At 64.7% G+C, this 26,554-nt stretch overlaps 1 protein-coding gene across 5 annotated transcripts; it reads left to right on the top strand.

Annotated features, from left to right (window-relative positions):
- Positions 1 to 2,028: 2,028 nt before the first annotated feature.
- On the top strand, positions 2,029 to 26,298 carry ZBTB4 (zinc finger and BTB domain containing 4). 5 transcript variants are annotated; one of them, XM_078850849.1, is made up of 4 exons: positions 2,029 to 2,134; positions 8,893 to 8,968; positions 13,393 to 13,469; positions 19,375 to 26,298. In XM_078850849.1, exon 4 carries the CDS (start codon positions 19,390 to 19,392, stop codon positions 22,939 to 22,941), a length of 3,552 nt encoding a protein of 1,183 aa, XP_078706975.1. In that variant the 5' UTR covers positions 2,029 to 2,134; positions 8,893 to 8,968; positions 13,393 to 13,469; positions 19,375 to 19,389; the 3' UTR covers positions 22,942 to 26,298. The 5 variants fall into 5 exon arrangements, with proteins under 5 accessions (XP_078706975.1, XP_078706979.1, XP_078706976.1 ...); XM_078850850.1 differs by lacking the exon at positions 2,029 to 2,134 and adding an exon at positions 5,381 to 5,598; XM_078850853.1 differs by lacking the exon at positions 8,893 to 8,968 and having other exon boundaries at positions 2,066 to 2,134.
- The last annotated feature ends 256 nt before the right edge of the window (positions 26,299 to 26,554 follow it).

The raw sequence follows: 26,554 nt of genomic DNA, 5'->3' as shown, positions 1-26,554 counted from the left end.
GTGTGTGTGTCGGGGTGTGTGTTTGTGTGTCGGGGGGGCGGTGTGTGTGTGTCGGTGTGTGTGTGTGTGTGTGTCGGGGTGTGTGTGTGTCGGGGGGGCGGGGTGTGTGTGTGTGTCGGGGTGTGTGTGTGTCGGGGGGGCGGTGTGTGTGTGTCGGGGTGTGTGTGTCTCGGGGGGGCAGTGTGTGTGTCGGGGTGTGTGTGTGTGTCGGGGTGTGTGTGTGTGTGTGTGTCTCGGGGGGCAGTGTGTGTGTGTGTGTGTGTCGGGGGTGTGTGTGTGTCTCGGGGGGGCAGTGTGTGTGTGTGTGTGTGTGTGTCGGGGTGTGACGCAGGCTGGGCTGTGTGTGTGTGTGTCGGGGGGGGGCGGGTGTGTGTGTGTCGGGTGTGTGTGTCTCGGGGGGGCAGTGTGTGTGTGTGTGTGTGTGTCGGTCGGGGTGTGTGTGTGTCTCGGGGGGGCAGTGTGTGTGTGTGTGTGTCGGGGTGTGTGTGTGTCGGGGGGGCAGTGTGTGTGTGTGTGTCGGGGTGTGTGTGTGTCGGGGGGGGCAGTGTGTGTTTGTCGGGGTGTGTGTGTGTGTGTGTGTGTCGGGGGGGGGCGGTGTGTGTGTGTCGGGGTGTGTGTGTCTCGGGGGGGCAGTGTGTGTGTGTCGGGGTGTGTGTGTGTCTCGTGGGGGCAGTGTGGGGGTGTGTGTTTGTGTGTCGGGGTGTGTGTTTGTGTGTCGGGGGGCGGTGTGTGTGTGTCGGTGTGTGTGTGTGTGTGTGTCGGGGTGTGTGTGTGTCGGGGGGGCGGTGTGTGTGTGTGTGTGTGTCGGGGTGTGTGTGTGTCGGGGGGGCGGTGTGTGTGTGTCAGGGTGTGTGTGTCTCGGGGGGGCAGTGTGTGTGTCGGGGTGTGACGCAGGCTGGGCTGTGTGTGTGTGTGTCGGGGGGGCGGTGTGTGTGTCGGGGTGTGTGTGTCTCGGGGGGGCAGTGTGTGTGTGTGTGTGTGTCGGTCGGGGTGTGTGTGTGTCTCCGGGGGGGCAGTGTGTGTGTGGTGTGTCGGGGTGTGTGTGTGTCGGGGGGGGCAGTGTGTGTGGTGTGTGTCGGGGTGTGTGTGTGTCGGGGGGGCGGTGTGTGTTTGTCGGGGTGTGTGTGTGTGTGTGTGTGTCGGGGGGGCGGTGTGTGTGTGTCGGGGTGTGTGTGTGTCCTCGTGGGGGCAGTGTGGGGGTGTGTGTTTGTCGGGGTGTGTGTTTGTGTGTCGGGGGGGCGGTGTGTGTGTGTCGGTGTGTGTGTGTGTGTGTCGGGGTGTGTGTGTGTCGGGGGGGCGGTGTGTGTGTGTGTGTCGGGGTGTGTGTGTGTCGGGGGGGGCGGTGTGTGTGTGTCGGGGTGTGTGTGTCTCGGGGGGGCAGTGTGTGTGTCGGGGTGTGACGCAGGCTGGGCTGTGTGTGTGTGTGTCGGGGGGGCGGTGTGTGTGTCGGGGTGTGTGTGTCTCGGGGGGGCAGTGTGTGTGTGTGTGTGTGTCGGGGTGTGTGTGTCTCGGGGGGGCAGTGTGTGTGTGTGTGTGTGTCGGGGTGTGTGTGTCTCGGGGGGGGCAGTGTGTGTGTCGGGGTGTGTGTGTGTCTCGGGGGGGCAGTGTGTGTGTGTGTGTGTGTCGGGGTGTGTGTGTCTCGGGGGGGCAGTGTGTGTGTGTGTGTCTCGGGGGGGCAGTGTGTGTGTGTGTGTGTGTGTCGGGTGTGTGTTTTTGTGTCGGGGGGGCGGTGTGTGTGTCGGTGTGTGTGTGTGTGTGTGTCGGGGTGTGTGTGTGTCGGGGGGGGGGCGGTGTGTGTGTGTCGGGGTGTGTGTGTCTCGGGGGGGCAGTGTGTGTGTGTGTGTGTGTGTCGGGGTGTGTGTTTTTGTGTCGGGGGGGCGGTGTGTGTGTGTCGGTGTGTGTGTGTGTGTGTGTCGGGGTGTGTGTGTGTCGGGGGGGGCAGTGTGTGTGTGTGTGTGTGTCTCGGGGGGGCAGTGTGTGTGTGTGTGTGTGTGTCGGGGTGTGTGTTTGTGTGTCGGGAGGGCGGGGGCCGGGGCTGATGTCAGCGGGCCGGGAGCGGAGCCTTCACACGCCAGCGGCGGGGCGGGCCGGGCCGGCGCCTCCATCTTGGGCTGCAGCGGCCGCGGGGAGCCAGGTACCGACCCCCCCCCGCGGCCCCCCCGCGCCCCCTCGGGGCCCCCCCCAGCGCCCCCCCGGGCCCGTCCCCCCCCCCGCGGCCCCCCCAGCGCCCCGCTCGGTTCCCAGCCCCCCCCGCGCCGCCCCCCGGGACCCCCAGCCCCCCCCCCGCCCCCCCGCGCCGCCCCCCCCCCGCGCCCCTCTCCCCCTGGGGACCCCTGTGTCCCTCACCCCTCTGCGGGCCCCCCCCACCGCCCTCCCAGCGCCCGCCACCCCCCCCCGCGACACCGCTCTCCCCCCCCCGCATGACTCCCAGCACCTGTCACCCGCCCCCCCCGAGACCCCCCTGCACCCCCCCCTCCCCCCCAGCACCCGTCACCCCCCTGCACATGCTGCTTCCCCCCCCCCCGCGCCTGTCAGCCCCCCCCCCCGCACCCCCCCACTCTCGGAGCCTCCCCCGCTCCTCCCCCCGTCACCCCCCCCGCACCCCTCTGTCCCGTCCAGTACCCCTTGGGACCCCCGCCTCTCCCCGCCAGCGGGCGTGAGCTGCACTGCCCCTGTCCCCCCCACACCCCGGTATCCCCCCGCCCCTCGCTTCCCCCTGCCGGCGCACGTAGGCCTGGGACCCCCCCGACACATTCCCCTACTTCCCCCCAGCACCCCACGTTCCCCCCTACTTCCCCCTGTCCCCTTATAGGTCCCCCCAGCACCCCACGTTCCCCCCTACTTCCCCCTGTCCCCTTATAGGTCCCCCCTTACTTCCCCCGTCCCCCCCTTACTTCCCCCTGTCCCCTTATAGGTCCCCCCAGCACCCCACGTCCCCCCTTACTTCCCCCTGTCCCCTTATAGGTCCCCCCAGCACCCCACATCCCCCCCACTTCCCCCTGTCCCCTTATATGTCCCCCCAGCACCCCACGTCCCCCCCCTACTTCCTCCTGTCACCCCTGACGTCCCCCCAGCACCCCACGTCCCCCCTACTTCCCCCAGCACCCCACGTCCCCCCCGATGTCCACCCAGCACCCCGACGTCCCCCAGCACCCCACGTCCCCCCCACTTCCCCCTGTCCCCCCCGCACCCCACGTCCCCCCCACTTCCCCCTGTCACCCCTGACGTCCCCTCAGTGCCCCATGTCACCCCCCTGCTTCCCCCAGCACCCCACATCACCCCTGGGTCTCCCCAGCACCCCGTCAGTCCCCGTCCGGCCCCGCAGGGCTCCCACCCAGCTACTCCCAGGGGTCCCAAAGAGGTCACCAGTGCGGGGGGGGGCAGCTTGCCTCCCCCACGGGGAAAGTGCAGGGGAGGTCAGGGCACTTGGGGATCCCCTGGCAGGGGCAAGGGGGTGTCCGGGCTGGGGAGGGCAGGGGCCTGCCGGGGGAGGTTATGGGGTGTGTGTGGAGATCAGTGGGGGGGAGGATCCAGGCCAGTGCCCCCCTTGCACTCCCATGCCCACCCAATCACACCCCTCTGCCCTCCCCCCCACTGTCACACCCCCCTCGCTGCTACTGTCCCCTTCCTCTCCCCCGCTGTCGCACCCCCCACTTCCCCCCCTGCTGTCACGCCCCCCACTGCCTCCCCCGGCCACACCCCCCGGTACATCCCCCTAAAGTAGCCCCCTATATGCCCCACTGCACCCCCTAATGCAGCCCCCTGTACACTGCACCTACCTCAGTGCAACCCACCATAACCCTCAAAGCAACCCCCCCGGCAGCCCCCCCCCCCGCCCCCAAATCCCACTGCCCTCTTTACTTCTAACTTCCCCGCTCCCCGATTCTCCCCCATACATCCTCCCCCGGCCCTGCTGGCCCCTCACGGGACCCCTTGTGTGCTGCCTCCCCCCCGTACCCCCCACTGCACCTCTCCCATATCCCATGTGCCCCCATACCCTCCTGCAACCCCTCCCTTGTACCCCCAGCCCGACTGTACCCCCTGCACCCCTACTGCCTGCTACAACTGCTCCCTTGTACCCCCACCCCACTGTACCCCCACTCCCTGCTCCAACCCCTCCCTTGTACCCCCACCCCACTGTACCCCCATCCCGACTGTGCCCCCCCCCATACCCTCTCACCTTCCCGCCATCCCCTCCTCGCCCTAATCCCCATCACACACACCTGGGGCAATGGCCGTGACCTACAACCGTCTCCCTCACACCCCCTTCGCCCCCACATGGCACACGCGGCCCATAGGGTCATTTCCCACCCCCCACAAACGCAGTCATTGCCTGCATCCCTCATGCCCCCCCCACCCCATGGCCCTTCCCCACGCCGCTCACCGCCCCACACCGCTCACCCACAACCCACACTGCTCACACACACCCTGTACCCACAACCCTCACTGCCCTACACCCTCACACGCACCTTTACCCTAACCGCTCGCACCCCTTACTGCCCTATGCCCCCCCTACACACCCCCTTCCCCTATACATACATCCTTCACCCTCACACCTTTCACCCCCACACACACCCTGTACCCACAACCCACACTGCTCACACACACCCCGTACCCTCAACCCTCACCTCCCTACACCCTCACACACACCCCGTACCTACAACCCACACTGCTCACACACACCCCGTACCCTCAACCCTCTCCTCCCTACACCCTCACACACACCCCGTACCTACAACCCACACTGCTCACGCACACTCCGTACCCACAACCCTCACCTCCCTACACCCTCACACACACCCCGTACCTACAACCCACACTGCTCACGCACACTCCGTACCCACAACCCTCACTTCCCTACACCCTCACACACACCCCGTACCTACAACCCACACTGCTCACACACACCCCGTACCCTCAACCCTCACCTCCCTACACCCTCACACACACCCCGTACCTACAACCCACACTGCTCACGCACCCCGTACCCACAACCCTCACTGCCCTACACCCTCACACACACCTTTACCCTAACCGCTCGCACCCCTTACTGCCCTATGCCCCCCTACACACTCCCTTCCCCTATACATACATCCTTCACCCTCACACCTTTCACCCCTCACACACACTCCGTACCCACAACCCTCACCTCTGTACACCCCGTCCCCACACCCCTCACCGTCCCACACCCTCACCCCCCTTTCACCTCGTACACACCCCCACCGCCCTACACCCCTCACACACACCCCTTCACTCCCTTACGAAGGCCCCTGACCCCCATTGCCCTGATCCATGCCCCTCCAACACAAACACAGCCGTCACGCACCCCCCCCACGCGCACCCCCCCCCACGCGCACCCCATGGCCCGTTACACCCCTCCTCTCCCTGCATGGTGGACGGGTGGTGGGGGGCGAGGGGTGGCTCAAGCCAGGGCCTGGTGTTGTGGCTCTCCTAAGAAATGAATTACTAACGGGCCCTTGTGACTCTGTGTGCGTGAGTGTGAGAGAGAGGGCGTCGCCGTGTGTGTTTGTGCGTTGCTGCTCGTATGTACGCCACACTGCCGTGTGGGTGTGCTCCGTGCTGTGTGTGTCTGGGCAGGTACCGTGGACGGGCGTGCGGGGACGGTGCCGAGGGTGATCGTGTGTGTGTGTGTGTCTGGCTGTTTGCACGCGCCTGCGATTGTCTATGCATTGCCGGGTCTGGGCAGTGTTGTGTGTGTGGCAACGGAGGGTGTGAGTTTGTGCGGTGCTGCGCCATGGGGCCTGGGAGGGCCAGGAAGCAGGACAAGGCCGGGGACCGGGGAGTGGGGCTGAGGACCGGGCGGGGGGGAGGTGTGGGGGGGACCAGGGACCGGGCAAGTGGGGAGGGGTCAGAGGGTGCCAGGAGCCACATGGGGGTGGGGGGCAGCTGGGGCAGGACTGAAGAACAAGTGGGGCAGTGGGATATAGCTCCAGTCCGAGGAGCAGGGACGTTTGGGCCCGTCTGACTCCCCCCTCCCCGCCCTGGCCGGTCCCGTGTCCCCCCCGCTGTGTAGGTGTGGGGGGGGTTTCTTCTGAGGACAGGCGGTGTGTGTGGCGGGGTGTCAGAGAGAGGGGGGTGGTCTCCGTTCCCCAGCACCCCTCTATTCCAACCCCCGGGCCCAGACACGGCTCCGGCCGCTGGCCAGGCAAGCCAGGGGGGCCGGGGTGGGGGGCCCTGGATCTCTCTTTTGTCCACGGTCCCCTTTCCGCCCCCTTGATCTCCGCCCGCCTCCATCCCCCTGCTCTGCCCCGGTCCCTATGATTCAGGCCTCCTGCGTTTCCCGTCTCCACGGAAAACAGCAGCCGCGTAAACCCCGCCACGGGGCCCCGTCCCCGCCCGGCTTCCCCCCGCGGCCTTGCCCGGCTCTGGCTGGGAGAGAGCAGGCCACGGATCCGCGATACCAGCCACGATCCCCCGCGGGTTCCGGGCGTGCGGTTCGGGAGGAGCGGGAAGGGCCGGCGTAAAAACCCCACAAAGAGCTTGGGACGATTTTCCCCCGTCCGGAAACTTTGTGAGAGTGGAGAATCAGTGGGACTTGTAAAAAATCATCCAAAACGACCCCTCGCCCGGTGCTGAGATGCGGCCGCCTCTGGGGCGGGCGGCTGGCTATACACGGACCCCACGCCCAGCACTGAGATGCAGCCACCTCTGGGGGTAGGGCAGCTGGCTATACAACGGACCCCACGCCCAGCACTGAGATGCAGCCACCTCTGGGGTAGGGCAGCTGGCTATACACGGACCCCACGCCCAGCACTGAGATGCAGCCACCTCTGGGGTAGGGCGGCTGGCTATATACGGACCCACGCCCAGCACTGAGATGCAGCCACCTCTGGGGTAGGGCGGCTGGCTATATACGGACCCCACGCCCAGCACTGAGATGCAGCCACCTCTGGGGTAGGGCAGCTGGCTATACACGGACCCCACGCCCCAGCACTGAGATGCAGCCACCTCTGGGGTAGGGCGGCTGGCTATATACGGACCCCACGCCCAGCACTGAGATGCAGCCACCTCTGGGGTAGGGCGACTGGCTATATACGGACCCCACGCCCAGCACTGAGATGCAGCCACCTCTGGGGTAGGGCGGCTGGCTATATACGGACCCCACGCCCAGCACTGAGATGCAGCCACCTCTGGGGTAGGGCAGCTCGTTATACACGGACCCCACGCCCAGCTCTGAGATGCAGCCACCTCTGGGGTGAGGCGGCTGTTTATACCGGGATCCCTCGCACCGCACTGCAGCACCGGGCTCAGGGCTGACTGCCGGGGTCGGGGGGAGACTGCCCCTCTCCCTGCAGCACCCCGGGGCTCCCATCTTCTTCGTGATCCAGCTGCTCGCTGATGAATGGTGAGATCAGCCTGGATCCCCGGCCAGGGCCGAGGCGGCGGGCGGCCAAAAGAGAGGAGTTTAAGATATTCCAGATGTATGGGATGAGGAATTGGCAGAAATTGGTTTTGTTTACAACACGTTGGAAAGTCACCCCAGTGTGAGGCTGTCCTAGTGCGAAAGCAGTTCGCCGTTGGCTCGTGGGCGCTTGATCTATGTCAGTCGCGTGTGTCTCTCTCCCCTTGGGAGGGAGCGTGTGTGCACGCAGTGTGCAGGTTGGTGCTTGCGAGCATGTGTTCGTGGGTGCGCCGTTACCCCTCTTCGGCGGGAGGGCGGGTGGGAACGAGTGTGGATTTGCACATGTGCGCTGGCTGGGTTTGTGAACGAGTGTGCGTTTGTGGTGTAGCGTGGGCGTGTACAATGTGAGCGTTTGGGCATGTGCCGTGGTGTGCTTGTGGATCAGTGTGCCTTTGTATAGTGGGCATGTGAATGGGTTTGTTTGTGAGTGAGGCTGTATTTGGGTGTGTTGGTGAATGTGTGCCCTTGTTTGTACAATGGGTATGCAAACAGGAGTGTTTGTCAGTGAGTGTATTTGTGTATGTACAACATGACCGAGTGTGAACGAGTGTATCTGTGTGTGTTTTACAGTGGACGTGTGAATAAGTGTGCAACTGTGCATTCAGTTGGTATGCTTGCAAGTAGGGTGAGTGTGTTTGAGTGTACAATGAATACGTTTGTGTGTGCACGCCGTGGACGGGTGCGTGTGCGTGGTTGTCAGTGTATGGTGTCTGGGTGTGTACACTACAGGTACGTATGCTTGTGAATGTATGTTCTGACGCGTTGGTATGTACAGTGTAGTAATGTTGTGTTTGTGTGTCAAGAGCGCACGTTTGTGTGGGTGTACGGCATAGAAATGAGTGTGTGTGTTTGTGTATTTGGAGTGTATGCAGTGTAGAGGTAATATGGGGTAGAGGTATTGAGTGTCTGTGTATAGAGAGTATTGGGAAGTGTGTGTATGATATAGGTCTACAAGTGTGTGTTGGTGAATTAGTGTGTGTGTCTGGGTGTGTTGGTGAGGGTGTGCATGTTACGTGTGTACAGCGGTGAGTCTCTTTTTGTGTGGGATGCCACAGGAGTGTAAAGTCTTATTGAACTGTACTGTGTCCGATTGTCCGTGTTTGCTTGCTGTATCCCATGTGTTTGTGTGACAACACGTGTGTGCGCCAACGTCTCGGTGTGCCGCTGTGCGGTTGTGTACAGCATCAGCGGGTGTGGTGCTTGGCATGGGTCTGTCAGTACAGTGTGTGTGTGCGCACGCAGGGTGTAGGGGTTGTCTGTGCCGGCTGTGAGTGTACTCTGTGTGTGTGTGTGAGAGAGAGAGAGGAGATTTGCAGTGTTTGTACAGTGTGTTTATGGGAGGTTGTGTGTACAGTGTGTGTCTCTATGCAATGTGTATACTGTGTGTGTGTGTGAGATATTACACCCCTCCTTTTAAAGGGGCATTTTGCTTGGAGAACATTTTTGTAGGGGCTGTTTCTTTAACGCAGGTCCCAGCTGGATCACGGGGTTGACATGGGAAGGGGCCTGGTGACGTCACAGCCAGTTCAGCCAACGAGTATCCAGGTGAGCCGAGTGCATCCCTTGCTTGCATCCTATTGGCTCAGGCGGGGGTGTGATGCGGGTGACGGGCTGTCAGTATTCTGTCCTGGCCAGGTTAAAGGTCTTTCCCCTGCCAAGACCTGGGTTCTGGGGCTGTTACCCCAGCAACAGCGGGTGACACCCTCATCCCCAGAGAGCAGGTCTCCTCCTGCTGTTGGGGACGTCATAGGCTGTTGCCATGGGGACCGCCTGACCCTGCTCTCCGGTCCTGGCAGGTAGGTGAGGGAGGAAGCAGATCTGTCAGCCGCCTTGGCTGGAGCGGGGAAGGGAAGGGGGAAAACGGCAGTTTGGGGTTTCTATGGCAATGCGTAGTTTTGGGTGAAGGGTTTTGTTCCCGGGTCCATTCGATGGAGGGCTGGTTTCTGCAGCGAGGGGTTGACGTGGTCGGGAGGGATTTAACGGCCCCAGATTTCCAGCACCGCTGTGATGGGGATGCCCCCGATGCGGTCAGACTGTACTTGGCATGTACACCTCATGTCCTGAGCCTGCATATCTTGTGTCCGCCCCCAACGACGTCAGACTGTATTCCTCATACACACCCCAGTCACATCATTCTGTACCTGACACCCCCCCAATTATGTCAGACTGTACCTGAACATACACCCCTATTACATCACACTGTACCTCTGAGACACAGACCGATTACAGCAGACTGTACCTGACGTATACAGCGGTGACATCACACTGTACTCGACACGTACAACTCAGTCGTCAGATTGTTCCTGACCCACACACGCCAATTACATGAGATTGTACTTGGCACATACATCCCAGTTATGTCCGATTGTACCTGGCACATACACCCTAATTACATTACGTTCTATCTAATGTCTGCACCCTAATTACTTTTGACGGTTTTGTGACACACACACACGCACACCAGTTAAAGCACACATTTTTACCACATGCTATTCAAAAGGTATGCCCTGACTGTGTCGGACTGACACACACACACACATCAAATACATCACACCGTAGCTGACGCGCATCCCAGAAACATCACACTGTACGTAAAACTTTCCCCAGACTGGCCTTGCGTCAAATGAGACACACACCAACTTCATCAGACTGCACCTGGGGACCTCCCCCCCTCCCCCCAGTTACATCAGTATGTAGGTGTGATACACCTTCCCCTATCTCTAATTGCTTCTGACTGTCCCTGGGACAAACATACACACCGCTTGCATCAGACTGTAGGTGGGATACACCTCCTCCCCATCTTTGATTGTCCTTGACTGTTTCAGGGGCATACGCGCCCCCCGCCCCTGTTACATCAGACTATAGGTGTGACACACCTCCTCCCCATCCTTGATTGTCCCTGACTGTATCGGGGCGCACACACTCCCCCCCCCGCCGCAGTTACATCAGATGGTAGGTGTGATACACCTCCTCCCCATCTCTGATTAGCTTTGACTGTAAACAGCCTGGTTACCTCAGAGTGTACCTTTTCTTCCACCTGTGATTACTTCTGACTGTACCTGGGGAAACAATGCCCCCCCCCGTACTAATCAGCATGTAGCTGTGATATACCTCCCTGACGTCTCTTGATTAACTCTGACTGTACCTTGTGTGGGGGGAAGACCCCCCCCGATTTATATCCGAGTGTAGCTGCGACGCATCACCCACCTCAACTCTGATTATATCCGACTGTAAACCTCCCCCCCCCCTTCCGAATTTTAATCCGAACATAGCCTGTGGTACAGCTCCCCACCGTCTCCAATTAGCTCTGGCTGTATCTGGGACACGCACACCAGTTACGTCACGGTGTAGCTGGGCTCCCCCTCCCCCCCCCCCCCGGTCTCGGAGCCTGTACCATTGACACGCACCCGCCTCTCCGGTTTCTAACACGTATCCAGCCGCTCCGCCAGCCTCTGCCTGTGACCCATTTGCCTCGATTCGTTGCACCGTGCGGGTGCCGCTGGCCGGTGACAGTGTGGCGGAAGGTTTTGTTTGGCTGCTGGGGATTTTTGGCGTGTGTGTGTGTCCATGTGTGTCTGTGTGTGTGTGTGTGTGTGTCCCCGCCTGGCTGGGCCCCTCCAGCGTCAGGCCGCGATGTTAATGTAACGCGACGGCAGCTCGGCTGAGATCCCAGGCTGTCTCCGGAAAGACGCGGGGGTCTTTTTCCACCCCTGCCCCCCTCACCGCAGTGTTTGCTTAGCCGGTGGGACGCGTTCGGAGCCCCACGGGAGGGGGGAAGGGGGGAGGCTCCCTCTGAATTCAGCTGGGAGCTGGAGCCGCCCCTTAATTAGTAACATGTTATCCACCATGTGACCTTGGTACAGGACTCCTGGGTTCTTTCACCGGCTCTGGGAGGGGAGTGGGGGGTAGTGGTTAGAGCAGGGGGGCTGGGAGCCAGGACTCCTGGGTTTTTCCCCCGGCTCTGGGAGGGGAGTGGGGGCTAGTGGTTAGAGCAGGGGGGCTGGGAGCCAGGACTCCTGGGTTCTCTCCCCAGTTCTGGGAGGGGAGTGGGATCTGGTGGGTTAGAGCAGGGGGGGCCCGGGAGCCAGGGCTCCTGGGTTCTCTCCCCGGGTCTGGGAGGGGAGTGCAGGCTAGTGGTTAGAGCAGGGGGGACTGGAAGCCAGGACTCCTGGGTTCCTTCCCCGGGTCTGGCAGGGGACTGAGGTCTAGTGGTTAGAGCAGGGGGGCTGGGAGCCAGGACTCCCGGGTTCTCCTTCGAGTGATGTGCTCAGAAAAATCTCTTCCCCTCTGTGCCTCAGTTTCCCCACCTATAAAATTTGGCTGGCTGTCTATCCTCCTTCCAGGTGGGGGCTTCATTCATTAATTCCCTTCTGAGACCAGGGGAAGGAAGGTGCTCCCCTATAAATAACCCCAAGTAATTCACTGGTCGCTGGGCCTGTGTCCAGCCGCTACGGATCAGCTCTTTGTCCTTTGTATGTACAGCCCCTTGCGCAAAGGGGAACCGGGTGACTGGGGCTCCCAGGTGCTGCCCCAAGGCAGTATTAATCATAATTAATTAAATGTTCCTAGAGTCTCAATTACCCGAGCCCTACCAGTCCCCCATGTTAGCCCTTTCTGTGCCAGTCCCCATTTGTTAATAATTTTATGATTTAATTATCAGTTGTTTTTGGAGGCCGTGCATCCTGAGTACTAGCACACGACTGGGGCTCAGGACACGTGAGCCAGGGATAGAACCCAGGAGTCCTGTCGCTGGCCAAGTCGTTTTCCCCGCGCTGTGCCTCAGTTTCCCCCTGTTTAACACAGTGATCTCTTCCCAACATTTAACCACCGGAAGATGCGCAGAGTCGTCAGCTCAGGGAAGTCTTTGCAGAGCAGTGAAAGATGGAGGCAGCTGGGTTTTAACTGGCAGGCAGCGGGGCCTAGTGGGTGGAGCACTGGGCTGGGATTCTGGACGACCTGTATTCTCTGTATTTTTCTGACTTGTGTCGGGAGGAAATTCACTGCAAAAAAAACTTGGCCAGGGTGGGGCAACTGGGAGAGACAAATGCAGAGGTTTGGGCTAGGAAGAGACTGGTCGTCGAATCCAGGCCCCTCTGATCCGGGAAACCCTGATCCTGCTTCACCCTGGCGCTGAACCTCAAGTGTTTAAACCCCCTGAATTAGCTTCATAATTGCGGGTTTTTAAACATGGTCCTTGGTGTGTTTTTTTTGTTTGTTTTTCTGGGATCTGGGCCCGTAGCTGGGTCCCTTTTCCCAGCGTTTTCTCTCCCAATGACGAAAGCTTTAATCCAATGACTCCAGGAGCTGGGGCTTTAACAGAAAATGAAAACCATCCGATTAGTTCAGCGCCCCTCCCCAGACACCCCCAGAGCATGATGCAATGAGAGTGATGGGTGTGTGATGCTCCCTGCTCCATGATAAGTCAGACTGCTACCCTGGTTTACAGAGTGGGGAAACTGAGGCACGGGGCGGGGCGGGATTCACCCAGGGGCATAAAGTGAGGAATAGAACCCAGGAGTCCTGGCTCCCAGCCCCCCCTGCTCTGACCACCATCCCCCACTCCCCTCCCAGAGCTGGGGAGAGAACCCAGGAGTCCTGGCTCCCAGCCCCCCCCCCGCTCTAACCCACCATCCCCCACTCCTCTCCCAGAGCTGGGGAGAGAACCCAGGAGTCCTGGTTCCCAGCCCCCCCGCTCTAACCCACCAGCCCCCACTCCCCTTCCAGAGCCAGAGAGGGAGAGAACCCAGGAGTCCTGGCTCCCAGGCCCCCCTGCTCTGATCACCAGCCCCCACTCCCCTTCCAGAGCCAGGGAGGGAGAGAACCCAGGAGTCCTGGCTCCCAGGCCCCCCTGCTCTGATCACCAGCCCCCACTCCCCTCCCGGAGCCGGGGAGAGAACCCTGGAGTCCTGGCTCCCAGCCCCCCGCTGCAGCTGTGGGTCTGAGCAGCTAACCCTTGGTGTCCCCCACAGAGGATTCTGTCCGGGGAGAAGCAGAGCCGAGGAGCCGTGGGGCAGGAAGCTGTAGTCGATGAGGGCACCTCCCACAGGTAAGGGGCTATTAATCCTGGCTACGCCCCTCTGCCTGGGTCTCTGGATCTAGAACCCCTTGTGCTTTGTTCTAGACCCGGTCTCCACTGTAAGGCGCGCTCACGGTGTGGCCTGGGAGGGAGGTGTCCTAGGTGGGGGCGGAGGTGGGGTGAATTCCCCCCCCAATCCCAGAGCCTCCCTGCCAAGGGGCCCCCTGTAGGGGTCGCCGGCTCCCCTCCGGCCCCAGGGCAGGGACTGGCTGGGTTTTTCAGAACGGGGGATCTCCAGTCCCTCTTCAATTCTCACGCCCAGTTTTGGGGACTCTATTCCTTGGGGACCATGGGAAGGGGAGATCCAGGATTCATGGGAAGGGGAAGGAGGGAGGAGGAGGAGATGGGCAGGGGAAGGAGGGAGGAGCAGGAGGGGACATGCAGGGGGAGGAGGAGGAGGAGACGTGCAGAGGAAGGAGAGGAGGAGGTGGGGAGGAGGGTACGGCAGAGGGAGGAGGGGATGAGGGGAGAAGGAGGGATGAGGGGACGGCAGAGGGAGGGGAGAAGGAGGAGAAAAGAGAGAGGAGGAGGGAGGAGAGGAGGAGGAACGGGGAAGGAGGGATGAGGGGGAGGAGAAAGAGGGATGGAAAAGAGGGATGAGAGGAGGGGGAAGGAGGGATGAGAGGAGGGGGTCAGGCAAAGGAAGGAGGGATGAGAAGGTAGAGGAGGGGGGAAGGAGGGATGAGGGGATGGCAGGGGAAGGAGGGATGAGAAGGAGGGATGGGAAGGAGGGATGAGGGATCAGGAAGAGGAAGGAGGGATGAGAGGAGGAAGGATGACGAGGGATGAGAGGAGGGAGGAGGAGGGATGGGAAGGAGGGATAAGGGGTTAGGCAGAGGAAGGATGGGAAGGAGGGATGAGAGGGGGAAGGAGGGATGAGGAGGAGGGATGGGAAGGAAGGATGAGGGGTCAGACACAGGAGGGAGGGATGGGAAGGAGGGATGAGGGGTCAGGCAGAGGAAGGAGGGATGGGGAGGACGGATGAGGGGTCAGGCAGAGGGAGGAGGGAAGAGAGGAGGGAGGAGGAGCGATGGGAAGGAGGGATGAGGGGTCGGGCAGGGGAGGGAGGGATGAGAGGAGGAGGGATGAGGGGTCAGGCAGAGGAAGGAGGGATGAGAGGAGGGAGGAGGGGTCAGGCAGAGGAAGGAGGGATGAGAGGAGGGAGGAGGGGTCAGGCAGAGTGAGGAGGGATGGGGAGGAGGGATGAGGGGTCAGGCAGGCGGAGGAGGGATGAGAGGAGGAGGGATGAGACGGAGGGATGAGGGATCAGGCGGAGGAGGGAGGGAGGGATGAAAGGAGGAGGAGGGATAGGAAGGAGGGATGAGGGGTCAGGCAGAGGAAGGAGGGATGAGAGGAGGGATGAATGGTCAGGCGGAGGGATGGGAAGGAGGGATGAGGGGTCAGGCAGAGGAAGGAGGGATGAGAGGAGGAGGGATGAGGGGTCAGGCAGAGGAAGGAGGGATGAGAGGAGGAGGGATGGGAAGGAGGGATGAGGGATCAGGCAGAGGGGGGAGGGAGGGATGAGAGGTGAAAGGAGGAGGGATGGGAAGGAGGGATGAGGGGTCAGGCAGATGAGAGGAGGGAGGAGGGATGAAGGGTCAGGCTGAGGAAGGAGGGATGACAGGAGGGATGAGGGGTCAGGCAGAGGAAGGAGGGATGGGGAGGAGGGATGAGGGGTCAGGCACGGGGAGGAGGGATGGAAAGGAGGGATGAGAGGAGGGATGAAGGGTCAGGCTGAGGGAGGAGCGATGGGAAGGAGGGATGAGGGGTCAGGCAGAGGAAGGAGGGATGAGAGGAGGGAGGAGGGGTCAGGCAGAGGAAGGAGGGATGAGAGGAGGGAGGAGGGGTCAGGCAGAGTGAGGAGGGATGGGGAGGAGGGATGAGGGGTCAGGCAGGCGGAGGAGGGATGAGAGGAGGAGGGATGAGACGGAGGGATGAGGGATCAGGCGGAGGAGGGAGGGAGGGATGAAAGGAGGAGGAGGGATAGGAAGGAGGGATGAGGGGTCAGGCAGAGGAAGGAGGGATGAGAGGAGGGATGAATGGTCAGGCGGAGGGATGGGAAGGAGGGATGAGGGGTCAGGCAGAGGAAGGAGGGATGAGAGGAGGAGGGATGAGGGGTCAGGCAGAGGAAGGAGGGATGAGAGGAGGAGGGATGGGAAGGAGGGATGAGGGATCAGGCAGAGGGGGGAGGGAGGGATGAGAGGTGAAAGGAGGAGGGATGGGAAGGAGGGATGAGGGGTCAGGCAGATGGGAGGAGGGATGAAGGGTCAGGCTGAGGAAGGAGGGATGACAGGAGGGATGAGGGGTCAGGCAGAGGAAGGAGGGATGGGGAGGAGGGATGAGGGGTCAGGCACGGGGAGGAGGGATGGAAAGGAGGGATGAGAGGAGGGATGAAGGGTCAGGCTGAGGGAGGAGGGATGGGGAGGAGGGATGAGGGGTCAGGCAGAGGAGGGAGGGAGGGAGGGAAGGAGGGATGAGGGGTCAGGCAGAGGAGGGATGAGAGGTGAAGGGAGGAGGAGGAGGGATGGGGAGGAGGGAGGAGGGGTCAGACAGGGGAGGGAGGGAGGGAGGGAAGGAGGGATGAGGGGTCAGGCAGAGGAGGGATGAGAGGTGAAGGGGGGAGGAGGAGGAGGAGGGATGGGGAGGAGGGATGAGGGGTCAGACAGGGGAGGGAGGGAGGGAAGGAGGGATGAGGGGTCAGGCAGAGGAGGGATGAGAGGTGAAGGGAGGAGGAGGAGGAGGGATGGGGAGGAGGGATGAGGGGTCAGACAGGGGAGGGAGGGATGGGAAGGAGGGATGAAGGGTCAGGCTGAGGAAGGAGGGATGAGAGGAGGAAGGAGGAGGAGGGATGGGGGGTCAGACAGGGGAGGGAGGGAGGGAAGGAGGGATGAGGGGTCAGGCAGAGGAGGGATGAGAGGTGAAGGGAGGAGGAGGAGGAGGGATGAGGGGTCAGACAGGGGAGGGAGGGAGGGAAGGAGGGATGAGGGGTCAGGCAGAGGAGGGATGAGAGGTGAAAGGAGGAGGAGGAGGAGGAGGGATGGGAAGGAGGGAGGAGGGATGAGGGGTCAGGCATGGGGAGGAGGGATGGGAAGGAGGGATGAAGGGTCAGGCTGAGGAAGGAGGGATGAGAGGAGGAAGGAGGAGGAGGGATGGGGGGTCAGACAGGGGAGGGAGGGAGGGAGGGAAGGAGGGATGAGGGGTCAGGCAGAGGAGGGATGAGAGGTGAAGGGAGGAGGAGGAGGAGGGATGGGGAGGAGGGATGAGGGGTCAGACAGGGGAGGGAGGGAGGGAAGGAGGGATGAGGGGTCAGGCAGAGGAGGGATGAGAGGTGAAAGGAGGAGGAGGAGGAGGAGGGATGGGAAGGAGGGAGGAGGGATGAGGGGTCAGGCAGGGGGAGGAGGGATGGGAAGGAGGGATGAAGGGTCAGGCTGAGGAAGGAGGGATGAGAGGAGGAAGGAGGAGGAGGGATGGGGGGTCAGACAGGGGAGGGAGGGAGGGAAGGAGGGATGAGGGGTCAGGCAGAGGAGGGATGAGAGGTGAAGGGAGGAGGAGGAGGAGGGATGAGGGGTCAGACAGGGGAGGGAGGGAGGGAAGGAGGGATGAGGGGTCAGGCAGAGGAGGGATGAGAGGTGAAAGGAGGAGGAGGAGGAGGAGGGATGGGAAGGAGGGAGGAGGGATGAGGGGTCAGGCATGGGGAGGAGGGATGGGAAGGAGGGATGAAGGGTCAGGCTGAGGAAGGAGGGATGAGAGGAGGAAGGAGGAGGAGGGATGGGGGGTCAGACAGGGGAGGGAGGGAGGGAGGGAAGGAGGGATGAGGGGTCAGGCAGAGGAGGGATGAGAGGTGAAGGGAGGAGGAGGAGGAGGGATGAGGGGTCAGACAGCGGAGGGAGGGAGGGAAGGAGGGATGAGGGGTCAGGCAGGAGGGATGAGAGGTGAAGGGAGGAGGAGGAGGAGGGATGGGGAGGAGGGATGAGGGGTCAGACAGGGGAGGGAGGGAGGGAAGGAGGGATGAGGGGTCAGGCAGAGGAGGGATGAGAGGTGAAAGGAGGAGGAGGAGGAGGAGGGATGGGAAGGAGGGAGGAGGGATGAGGGGTCAGGCAGGGGGAGGAGGGATGGGAAGGAGGGATGAAGGGTCAGGCTGAGGAAGGAGGGATGAGAGGAGGAAGGAGGAGGAGGGATGGGGGGTCAGACAGGGGAGGGAAGGAGGGAGGAGGGATGAGGGGTCAGGCAGGGGGAGGAGGGATGGGAAGGAGGGATGAAGGGTCAGGCTGAGGAAGGAGGGATGAGAGGAGGAAGGAGGAGGAGGGATGGGGGGTCAGACAGGGGAGGGAGGGAGGGAAGGAGGGATGAGGGGTCAGGCAGAGGAGGGATGAGAGGTGAAGGGAGGAGGAGGAGGAGGAATGGGAAGGAGGGATGAGAGGAGGAGGAGGGCAGGAGGCTGGAGCCGGGCCGGCCTGCCCTTTCCCCGACCCAGCCCCGGCCCCGGCCCCACTCGCCCCCTGCCTGGGGGGGGGGCGGGGGCTGGGCGCGGCCGGTGCCTGGCCGGCGCAGGTGGCCCCTGGGGCTGGTCGGGTGCCCGGGGGCGGGGCGGGAAGCGGCCGTGGGGCCGGCCCAGCTCCTCGCTGCTAATCGCAGCTGGCACCGGCCCCGGCTTCCCTCAGCCATTTTAGCTGCCAGCTGGGAATCCCTGTGCAAAATGGCTCCCGCCCGGAGGGAGGAGTGGCCCCGAGCCAGTGGGCACGGCCACCGGCCTCCCTGCACCTGGCCCGGCCCCACCGGCGGCCCCCTGCACCCCTGGCCCGGCCCCACAGACGCCAACCCCAGCGTCTCGCCCAGCCCCACAGACAACGAACCGCCCCCCTGCTCGGCCCGACTGACGCCAACCCCGGCCCACAGCCTGGCCCGACTGACGCCAACCCGCACCCTCGGCCTGAACGGCGCCGACCCCCAGCCCAGCCTGACCCACATCCCCAGCCCGGTCTGACCCACGCCAGCCCTGGCCTGACCCATGCCAAGCGGCACCCACTGCTCGGCCTGACCAACGCCAACCGCGGCCTGGCCTCACTGACGCCAACCCGCACCCCTGGCCTGAGCGGCGCCGACCCCCAGCTCGGCCCGACCCACATCCCCAGCCCGGTCTGACCCACGCCAGCCCTGGTCTGACCCACGCCAAGCGGCACCCACTGCTCGGCCTGACCAACGCCAACCGCGGCCTGGCCTCACTGACGCCAACCCGCACCCCTGGCCTGAGCGGCGCCGACCCCCAGCCCGGCCCGACCCACGTCCCCAGCCCGGCCCGACCTGACCCATGCCAACCGGCACCCCCTGCTCGGCCTGACCAATGCCAACCCTGGCCTGCGGCCTGGCCCAACTGACGCCAACCCGCACCCCTGGCTTGACCGGCGCCGACCCCCAGCCCAGCCTGACCCACGCCAACCGGCACCCCCAGCTCGGCTCGACCAGCCCCGGCCCTTGGCCCTGCCCGACTGACACTGACCTGCACCCCCGGCTCCACCCACACCGGCCTGACCCACACCAACCCCCGACCCCCAACTCCCATCTCTGAGGGATGGCCTGTGAAGACACAGCGCCCCTTGGGTTGGGGTGGGGGGGACGTTGCAGGATTGGGGGCACTGGGTGAGTTTGTGGGGAGCTCACAGCACCAGTGCCCCGGCTGCCACCACTTTGGGCCGTACGGTGGGGGTGGGGTGGACGCCAGCCCCAATTTAGCACAAACCACGCTGCCCTGCAGCTCCAACCACTAGAACCCACTCCCCTCCCAGAGCCGGGGAGAGAACCCAGGAGTCCTGGCTCCCGGCCCTCCCGCTCTAACCACTAGCCCCCGCTCCCCTCACGCCTGTCTCTCCCTCCCCAGCTCTGTGGCCCCGCCATGGCCCCGGTGCTGGAGCTCTCGGACGCCGCTCACGCCCGCTGCCTGCTGGTGGAGCTGAATGAGCAGCGGCTGCGGGGCCAGTTCTGCGACGTCACCATCATCGCCGAAGACACCAAGTTCCCGGCCCACAAGAACGTGCTGGCGGCTTCCAGCCCCTACTTCAAGGAGGTGCTGTCGGAGGAGCCGGCCGGCTGCCAGCCGGCCCAGGTGCTGGAGCTGCCCGACATCCAGGCCGGGGTCTTCTCTGACATCCTCAACTTCATCTACCGCTCCCGCCTCTCGGTGCCCAGCCCGGCCGCCGCCCAGCAGATCGGAGCCGCCGGGCGCCGCCTCGGCATCTCCTGGCTGGAGAACCTGGACCCCGCCGCACAAGCCAAGGAGATGAGCGAGCCCTGGAGCCCCGAGGCCGCCGGAGACACCTCGGCCTCCTCCCCGAGATCCTGCGCCTCCCCCGTGGACCTGACCTGCCCGTCGCGGCCGGCCGCCAGCCCCGTCTGCCTCCAGGAGCCGGCCCGGCCGCCCAGCCCGCAGCGGGAGGTGGACAGTGAAACTGAGACGGCGAAGATCCTCTACGCCCTGAGCACGGCGCCTGCCGAGCCGGGCGCCCCAGACTGGGAGCGGGAGCGTGGCGCCGGAGACCCCCCCGCCGCCGGGAGCGAGCCGGCGCCCTCCTCTTCCTCGCCGGCGGGCAGCGCCTTCCGCTGCGGGCTCTGCAGCCGCTCCTTCGCCACGCCGGCCGCCCTGAGCCTCCACCTCAAACTGCACCGGAGCCGGCGCTCCCTCTCCTGCCGCCACTGCGGCAAGAGCTTCATCCACGTCAAGCGGCTGCAGACGCACGAGGTGCTCTGCAAGGAGGCGGGCGAGGAAGAGGAGGAGCCGGCGGCAGCGGGCGGCTCGGAGGCGCCGGCCCCGCTTCCTCCCGCCGCTCCGGCGCCGCCCAAGCCGGCGTCTTCCAAGAAAGGGCTTCTTTTCCGCCACCGGGCCCTGCAGCGGCTGGAGTATATCCCGGAGCAGGACCACTTCGTCAAGGTGGTGGACGGGCACGTCATCTACTTCTGCACCGTCTGCGAGCGCTCCTACATGACCCTCTCCAGCCTCAAGCGCCACTCCAACGTCCACTCTTGGCGGCGCAAATATCCCTGCCGCTACTGCGACAAAGTCTTCGCCCTGGCCGAGTACCGCACCAAGCATGAGGTGTGGCACACCGGCGAGCGCCGGTACCAGTGTGTTTTCTGCTGGGAGACCTTCGTCACCTACTACAACCTGAAGACCCACCAGAAGGCCTTCCACGGCATCAACCCGGGGCTCATCTCCTCCGAGAAGACGCCCAACGGGGGCTACAAGCCCCGGCTCAACGCCCTCAAGCTTTACCGCCTCTTGCCCATGCGCTCCCAGAAGCGGCCCTACAAGACGTACAGCCAGGGCCTGCTGCCGGAGGGCCTGCTGCTGCCCCCGCCGCAGCCCCTCCCCGTGGCGCTGGGTGTGGGGGACGCCGGCCCCGGCGGGGAGGCGGGGCCCGCCTTCGGGGCCGCCCAGGCCTTGGAGCCGCCCGAGGCCGAGCGATTCCTCCGGCCGGCGCCGGCCGAGCAGCGCGAGCCGGGGCCGCCCCCCTTGCCGGCGGAGGAGGCGCGGCGGGCGCCGGCGGAGGGCGAGGCCCCGTCGGTCATCGCCTACGGCCACCCGGCCTCCTCGGTCATTGTGCACAGCACCTCGGTGGTGCCGGCGGGAGGCGGGGGCGGCCAGGCCTCCTCGGTCATCACCTTCAACAGCGCGCCGGCCGCCCCCCGCCCCGCCCCGGCCGAGCCCCTCAAAAAACAAGTGCTGAAGGAATACATCCAAGCCCAGAAGGTGGCCGAGCAGGCCGCGGAGCAGGCAGGCGGCGGGGAGCCGCCCAAACCCCGCAGCCTGCGGCCCGGCCGCACCATGACCTACATGGCCAAGCCGGCCTACGTTGGGGCCGCCTCGGAGAGCCGCAGCGCCCCGCTGTGCCAGATCACGGTGCGCATCGGCGAGGAGGCCATCGTCAAGCGGCGCATCTCCGAGACCGACCTGATGCTGGACAAGAGCCCGCGGGGCCCCAAGCGCTTCGAGTTCGGGCCGGCCGAGAAAGCGGCTCCCGGCAAACGCGCCGGCGGCTCCTACGCCAACAACGAGAGCGGCGAGGAGGAGAGCGACCGGGACGCCGAAGACCATCTCTGGCGTCCGTACTACACCTACAAGCCCAAGCGCAAGGCCTGCGGCTCCGGCGGGACCAGCTCCGGCGTCCCCAAGGTGAAGCGCTCTTCCCGGTGGCGCCGCAAGCTACGCTCCCTCCGCTGGATGAAGCGGGCGGAAGAGGAGGAGGAGGAAGGGGAGGAGGCCAGCCTGGCGCCCGCCCCCGCCTCGCCCGTTCCCGGCGGCTCCGACGCCCCGGCGCCCGAACCGGCGCACAAGGCCGGGCGCGGCAGCGCCGAGTGGAAGCACGAGTGCGGTGCCTGTGGCAAGCTCTTCTCGGCGCTGAAGAAGCTGCGGAAACACGAGCGGGTGCACGGGCGGCCGGACAAGGACGATCCGGCGCCGGCTCCGGCCCACCGGGTGGGCCGCAAGCCCTCGGTCAAGTTCACCTGCACCCACTGCGCCAAGGTCTGCAAGACGGCGGCGGCCCTGAGCCGCCACGTGAAGCGGCACGAGGGGGAGAGCCGGGAGCCCGGCCCGCCCGCCATGACCACCGTCATTGCCTATTCCAAAAAGCCGGAGGAGCCGGAGCCGGCGCTGACGGCCGTCAAGGAGGAGATCACGCAGGAGATGCAGGTCTCGTCGTCCAGCGGGGAGCCGCCGGCGGCGGAGGCTGGTCGGGCCCGCGCTGCCGGCCAGCCGGCCACGCCGGAGAGCCAGGGGGCAGCGCCGCCCCGGGAGGAAGAGGTGATGCCGCCGGAGACGGGCGGGCCAGAGGAGGCGGCTGCCCCGCTAGCCGAAGCCACCACCAGCCGTGCCGAGCTGGCCCCGGCGCCGCCCGCCCCCCGGGCCGCCCTCTCCTTGCAAGACCCTGTCATCTCGCACACCAGCCCGGCCCCGGCGCCGCCCGACCAGGAGGAGGCGGGCGGCTACCCGGAGCGGTACCCGGTGCAGGAGTACCCCCTGCCCCTGCTGGCACCGGGGGGCTGCCGGACCCGCAAGGAGGCGGAAGAGAAGCCTGCCTTCCTCGCCTACCCCAGCCCCGTCCCCTTCAACGCCGTGGGCAAGGCCGGAGACGGGGAGGGCAAGGTGAGCTTTTACCCCGACCCCTACCCGCTCATGTACGGGCACCAGCTCCTGGCCGCCTACCCGTACAACTTCACCAACCTGGCCGCCCTGCCCGTGGCGCTGAACATGGTCCTGCCGGACGACAAAGGCCAGCCCCTGCCGTTCCTGCCCAGCGTCTTCGGCTACTCGGTGAACCCGTGCCGCAACGAGGCCCAGGACGGGGCCGGGGCCAGCAGCGGGGCGGGGGGCGGGCCGGCCCTTCCCCGGGGGGGGGTCCGGGGGGAGCCCCCGGCCCCCGAGCGCCTGAAGAAGGGAAGTTTCCTGTGAGGGGCGGGGGGCGGGGGGGAGAAGGTTGCCGGAGCTGGGCTCTGTGATATGGGGGTGAGGCTGGGCGGGGAGTGGAGGGAGGGGCTATCGAGGCGCCCCCCCCCCCCCCCGGAAGTGTGATGTGAGGACCTGGGCTGTGAGCTGTCACTCCCGATGGAGCAGCCCTGCCCCCCAGTGACTTCCGGGGAACCCCTCCCAGTCCCCCCCCCCAACCCCGAGGGGTGCCAGAGCCCCAGCCTCACAGCTGGCACATCTGGGGGGGGCAGCGGGTTGTTACCCCAAGGGAGGGGCTCTCCCCATAACGCTGAGTGGGACCAATATGGGGGATGGGGTACCCCATATGCCCCCCAGAGAGTAAGGAGGTGGTTTGGGGCTGGAGGAGCCCGGCTGCGAGGGTGGGGGGGGGCACTACAGTTTTCCCCTCCCAGAATGCACTGCAAATACCCCTACCCCCACTGCAGCCCGGCTTCCTGCCCCGGGCAGTCCCCCCACCTGCCGCTGTCCTCAGCTTCCTGTCCTGGGCCCCCCATTCCCCTGCCCCGGACACCCCACGCACCCCCCATTCCCTTGCACCAGGCACTTCATGCACCCCCCATTCCTCTGTGCTGGGTACCCCATGCACCCCATGTTCCCCTGTCCCGGTCACCCCTTATTCCCCTGCCCCGGGCACCCCATGCACCGCACATTCCCCTGCCCCGGGCACCCCATGCACCCCATTCCTCTGTGCTGGGTACCCCATGCACCCCGTGCTCCCCTGTCCCGGTCACCCCTTATTCCCCTGCCCCGGGTACCCCATGCACCCCATTCCTCTGTGCTGGGCACCCCATGCACCCCCCATTCCCCTGCCCTGGGCACCCCGTGCACCCCCCATTCCCCTGCCCCGGGCACCCCCCTTTCTCTTGCCCCGGGCCCCCCGCATTCCCCCTCCCCGGGCCCGCGCGCCCGGCCCTGGCGGGGCGCCAGGCTCGGCGGGTGACGCGGCGTTCTGGAGCCTCGACCGGCTGAGTCACTTTTTCCTTTCGGGCCGGGAGCCCTGCCCCGGCTCCGGCCCTTCCAGAAACTTCCCCGCCGGGGCGGGGGGTGTCCTGGCTTCTCCCAGCAGGGGGGTGCTGCCCCCTGGCCCCCAATCTTCCCTGTGGGGAGATGGGGGGGTTCCCATTTGCACTAGCCGTTTCCTGTTTTGGGCCACTGACCCCCCCCCCACCGCTGCACTAGCCCCTTCCCCGCTCAGAGCGCCCCGTCTTTCTCCATCACCCCCTCCAGGACCGGACCCCCCCCCTTGTAGGAATTAGGACCCCGGAGCTGGCTCTGGGATGTCGGTTCACACCCCCCCCAGATGGCAAGACAGGGGGGTGGTATAGGAAAAAAGGGGGGTATCCCCCCAAAAAAGAGACCCCTAATACGACTGTGTGGTTCAAGCGACTCCAAAAGTGTGGGGGGGCCCCCTCGGCCTCCCCAGCCAACTCCAGCCCCCCACGATTCCTCCCCAAACCTGCCCCCCTAAAATCCCCTCCTCTGTCCCCCCACCCCAAGCTGCTTCCCTGCCAATGTCCCTAAAATCTCCCCGTCTGCTGTGCCCCCCAATCCACCCCCTGCCCCCCCAAATCCTGCGCCTCTACTATCCAGCTGCCCTCACTGCCCCCCCCCCAAACTAGCACATTTTAAACCATCCAATCTCTGGGTGGAGGGCTGCATTACAGATCTTTGGGGGGACCTGTCACCCCTTATTCTGCAGATCTTGTCCCCCCCAATTGCTAGCACCCCCCTCCCCTTAAGAACCAGGTTCCTTTGCCTTCTTTTGGGGGGGACCCCATGGGGGTGCATGGGAGGAGGGGGGGTCTGCACCCCTTTGATCCCTGACATCTGCGTCAGGAAGGATTTGAGCTGCGCCGTGAAGGGGGGAGGGGGATTGTGCCTCTCCCAGAATCCTTTGTTGCCCTAGGAGGCGAGTGGGTCAGATTTGGGGGAGCAAAGGGGTGTGTGGATTTCCCTGTGGGGGTTGACGGGGTGGGAATCTGGGGTTCAGCCCGTTTATACAGCCCCGTAGCTGGGGGGATGATCTCCCTGGCTCAACCTGGGGGGAGGGGCTAAGGAGGAAATGGGGGGGGAAATTTGTCCCCCCACTTTCAGACAGCCCCCCCCGAAATTTGCCCCCCAAACTCACCCCTGAATTGTCCCCCTAAACTGCCCCTCCCCCCCAAACTCACCCACGACCCCCAAGGACCATTGGGCTGGGGAGGGAAGCAGAGAACCCCCCCCTGCCCCACTTCCAAGGATGGGGGAGGGTCTCTGTCACTTCTCCCCCCGCCCACCGTTCCAGCCAGCAGGGGGTGCTGCTGGGCTCTGATCTGCCTGGGGGCCCCTCCCCCGCCGTTGGGGGCCCGCCGTGGGGCTGCAGCCCCGGAAATGGGGCCGGGCGTGCGTACCCCTTGTGCGCGTCCCTATAGCGTGGCAGGGCACGGCCCCGCTGCAGCGTGGGGGGGGGGCCGTGCCCCCCGGCCCCGCTGCAGCGTGGGGGGGCCGTGTCCCCTGGCCCTGCTGCAGCGTGGGGGGGCCGTGCCCCCCGGCCCCGCTGCCGCCCGGCGCTGCTCTTTCCGGCGCTCCCTGCAATAAAATGCGCGTCCCCCCCCCGTCCCCCCCCCAGGTACTTTGGTGCAGCCCCACGCACATTCCAGCCCCCGCCGGGCAATGCCGACTGCGGGGCGAGGGCCATTGCAATCCAGCCCCCCCCCCACACACACACCTGCAGCCCACCCATGCATCCACTGCATTGCAAGGGACCCCCCCACCCCCCCCCCGGCGTGGATTGCATGGGTGGGCTGCGCGGGGGCGGATTTAGCAGAGAGCACCAAAGGCCTCCTGGGCGCGTATCCCCCTGCAGTTGGGGGGCGGGTGGTTGGGGGGGGGGGGGGCCGGGGAGGGGGGGGCAGTCACTGATTTGTACATAGCTGTCCGTCTCGGAGATCTTTTTTGCACTTTCGTCACTGAGCCCCCCCCCAGTGAGCGTGGAGCCTTGCTACTGAATGTAACCTTCGTGTTTATTTTCTAGATTGCACCTCGGGTTAGTCTGACGGCACTTTATAGACCTAACAAACCGGTGGAACCCCCCCCCGCCCCCCCCAAGAAACGAGCAAGCAAAAAACCCACCCCCCCCACCGCCCCGGCCGCCCCAAACCAAGGTAAAACGTTTCCGACCCTCCAGAAAATCCCCCCCCCCACCCGCTTTGATCCCGGGCTCTCTGTTCCAACCGTGACTGTGTGGAAGACCCGTAGAGAACAAGCCGATATTTATCTTTCTGCATCTCTTGTGTGTAACTCGAATAACTTCTCCGAAATAAAACGACGACTATACGCTCAGCGATGGCGGCTGGTGACCCGGGGCCCCCTCGGCCGGCGCTGAGACGCGGCCCCCTCTGGGGCGGGGCGGCCGGGGACCCGGGGACCCCTCGTAGGGCGCGGAGTTGCGGCCACCTCTGGGGCGGGGCGGCTGGTGACACAGGGACCCCTCATAGGGTGCGGAGTTGCAGCCACCTCTGGGGCGGGGCGGCCGGTGACCCGGGGCCTCCTCGCCCAGTGCCGAGACGCGGCCTCCTCTGGGGCGGGGCGGCTGGTG

The sequence above is a fragment of the Lepidochelys kempii genome, chromosome 28, assembly GCF_965140285.1.
Source record: "Lepidochelys kempii isolate rLepKem1 chromosome 28, rLepKem1.hap1, whole genome shotgun sequence".
In the NCBI taxonomy this organism is placed as follows: domain Eukaryota; kingdom Metazoa; phylum Chordata; order Testudines; family Cheloniidae; genus Lepidochelys; species Lepidochelys kempii.
Note: the sequence above shows the minus strand (reverse complement) of the source record. Positions and strands in the feature narration are given on the sequence as shown.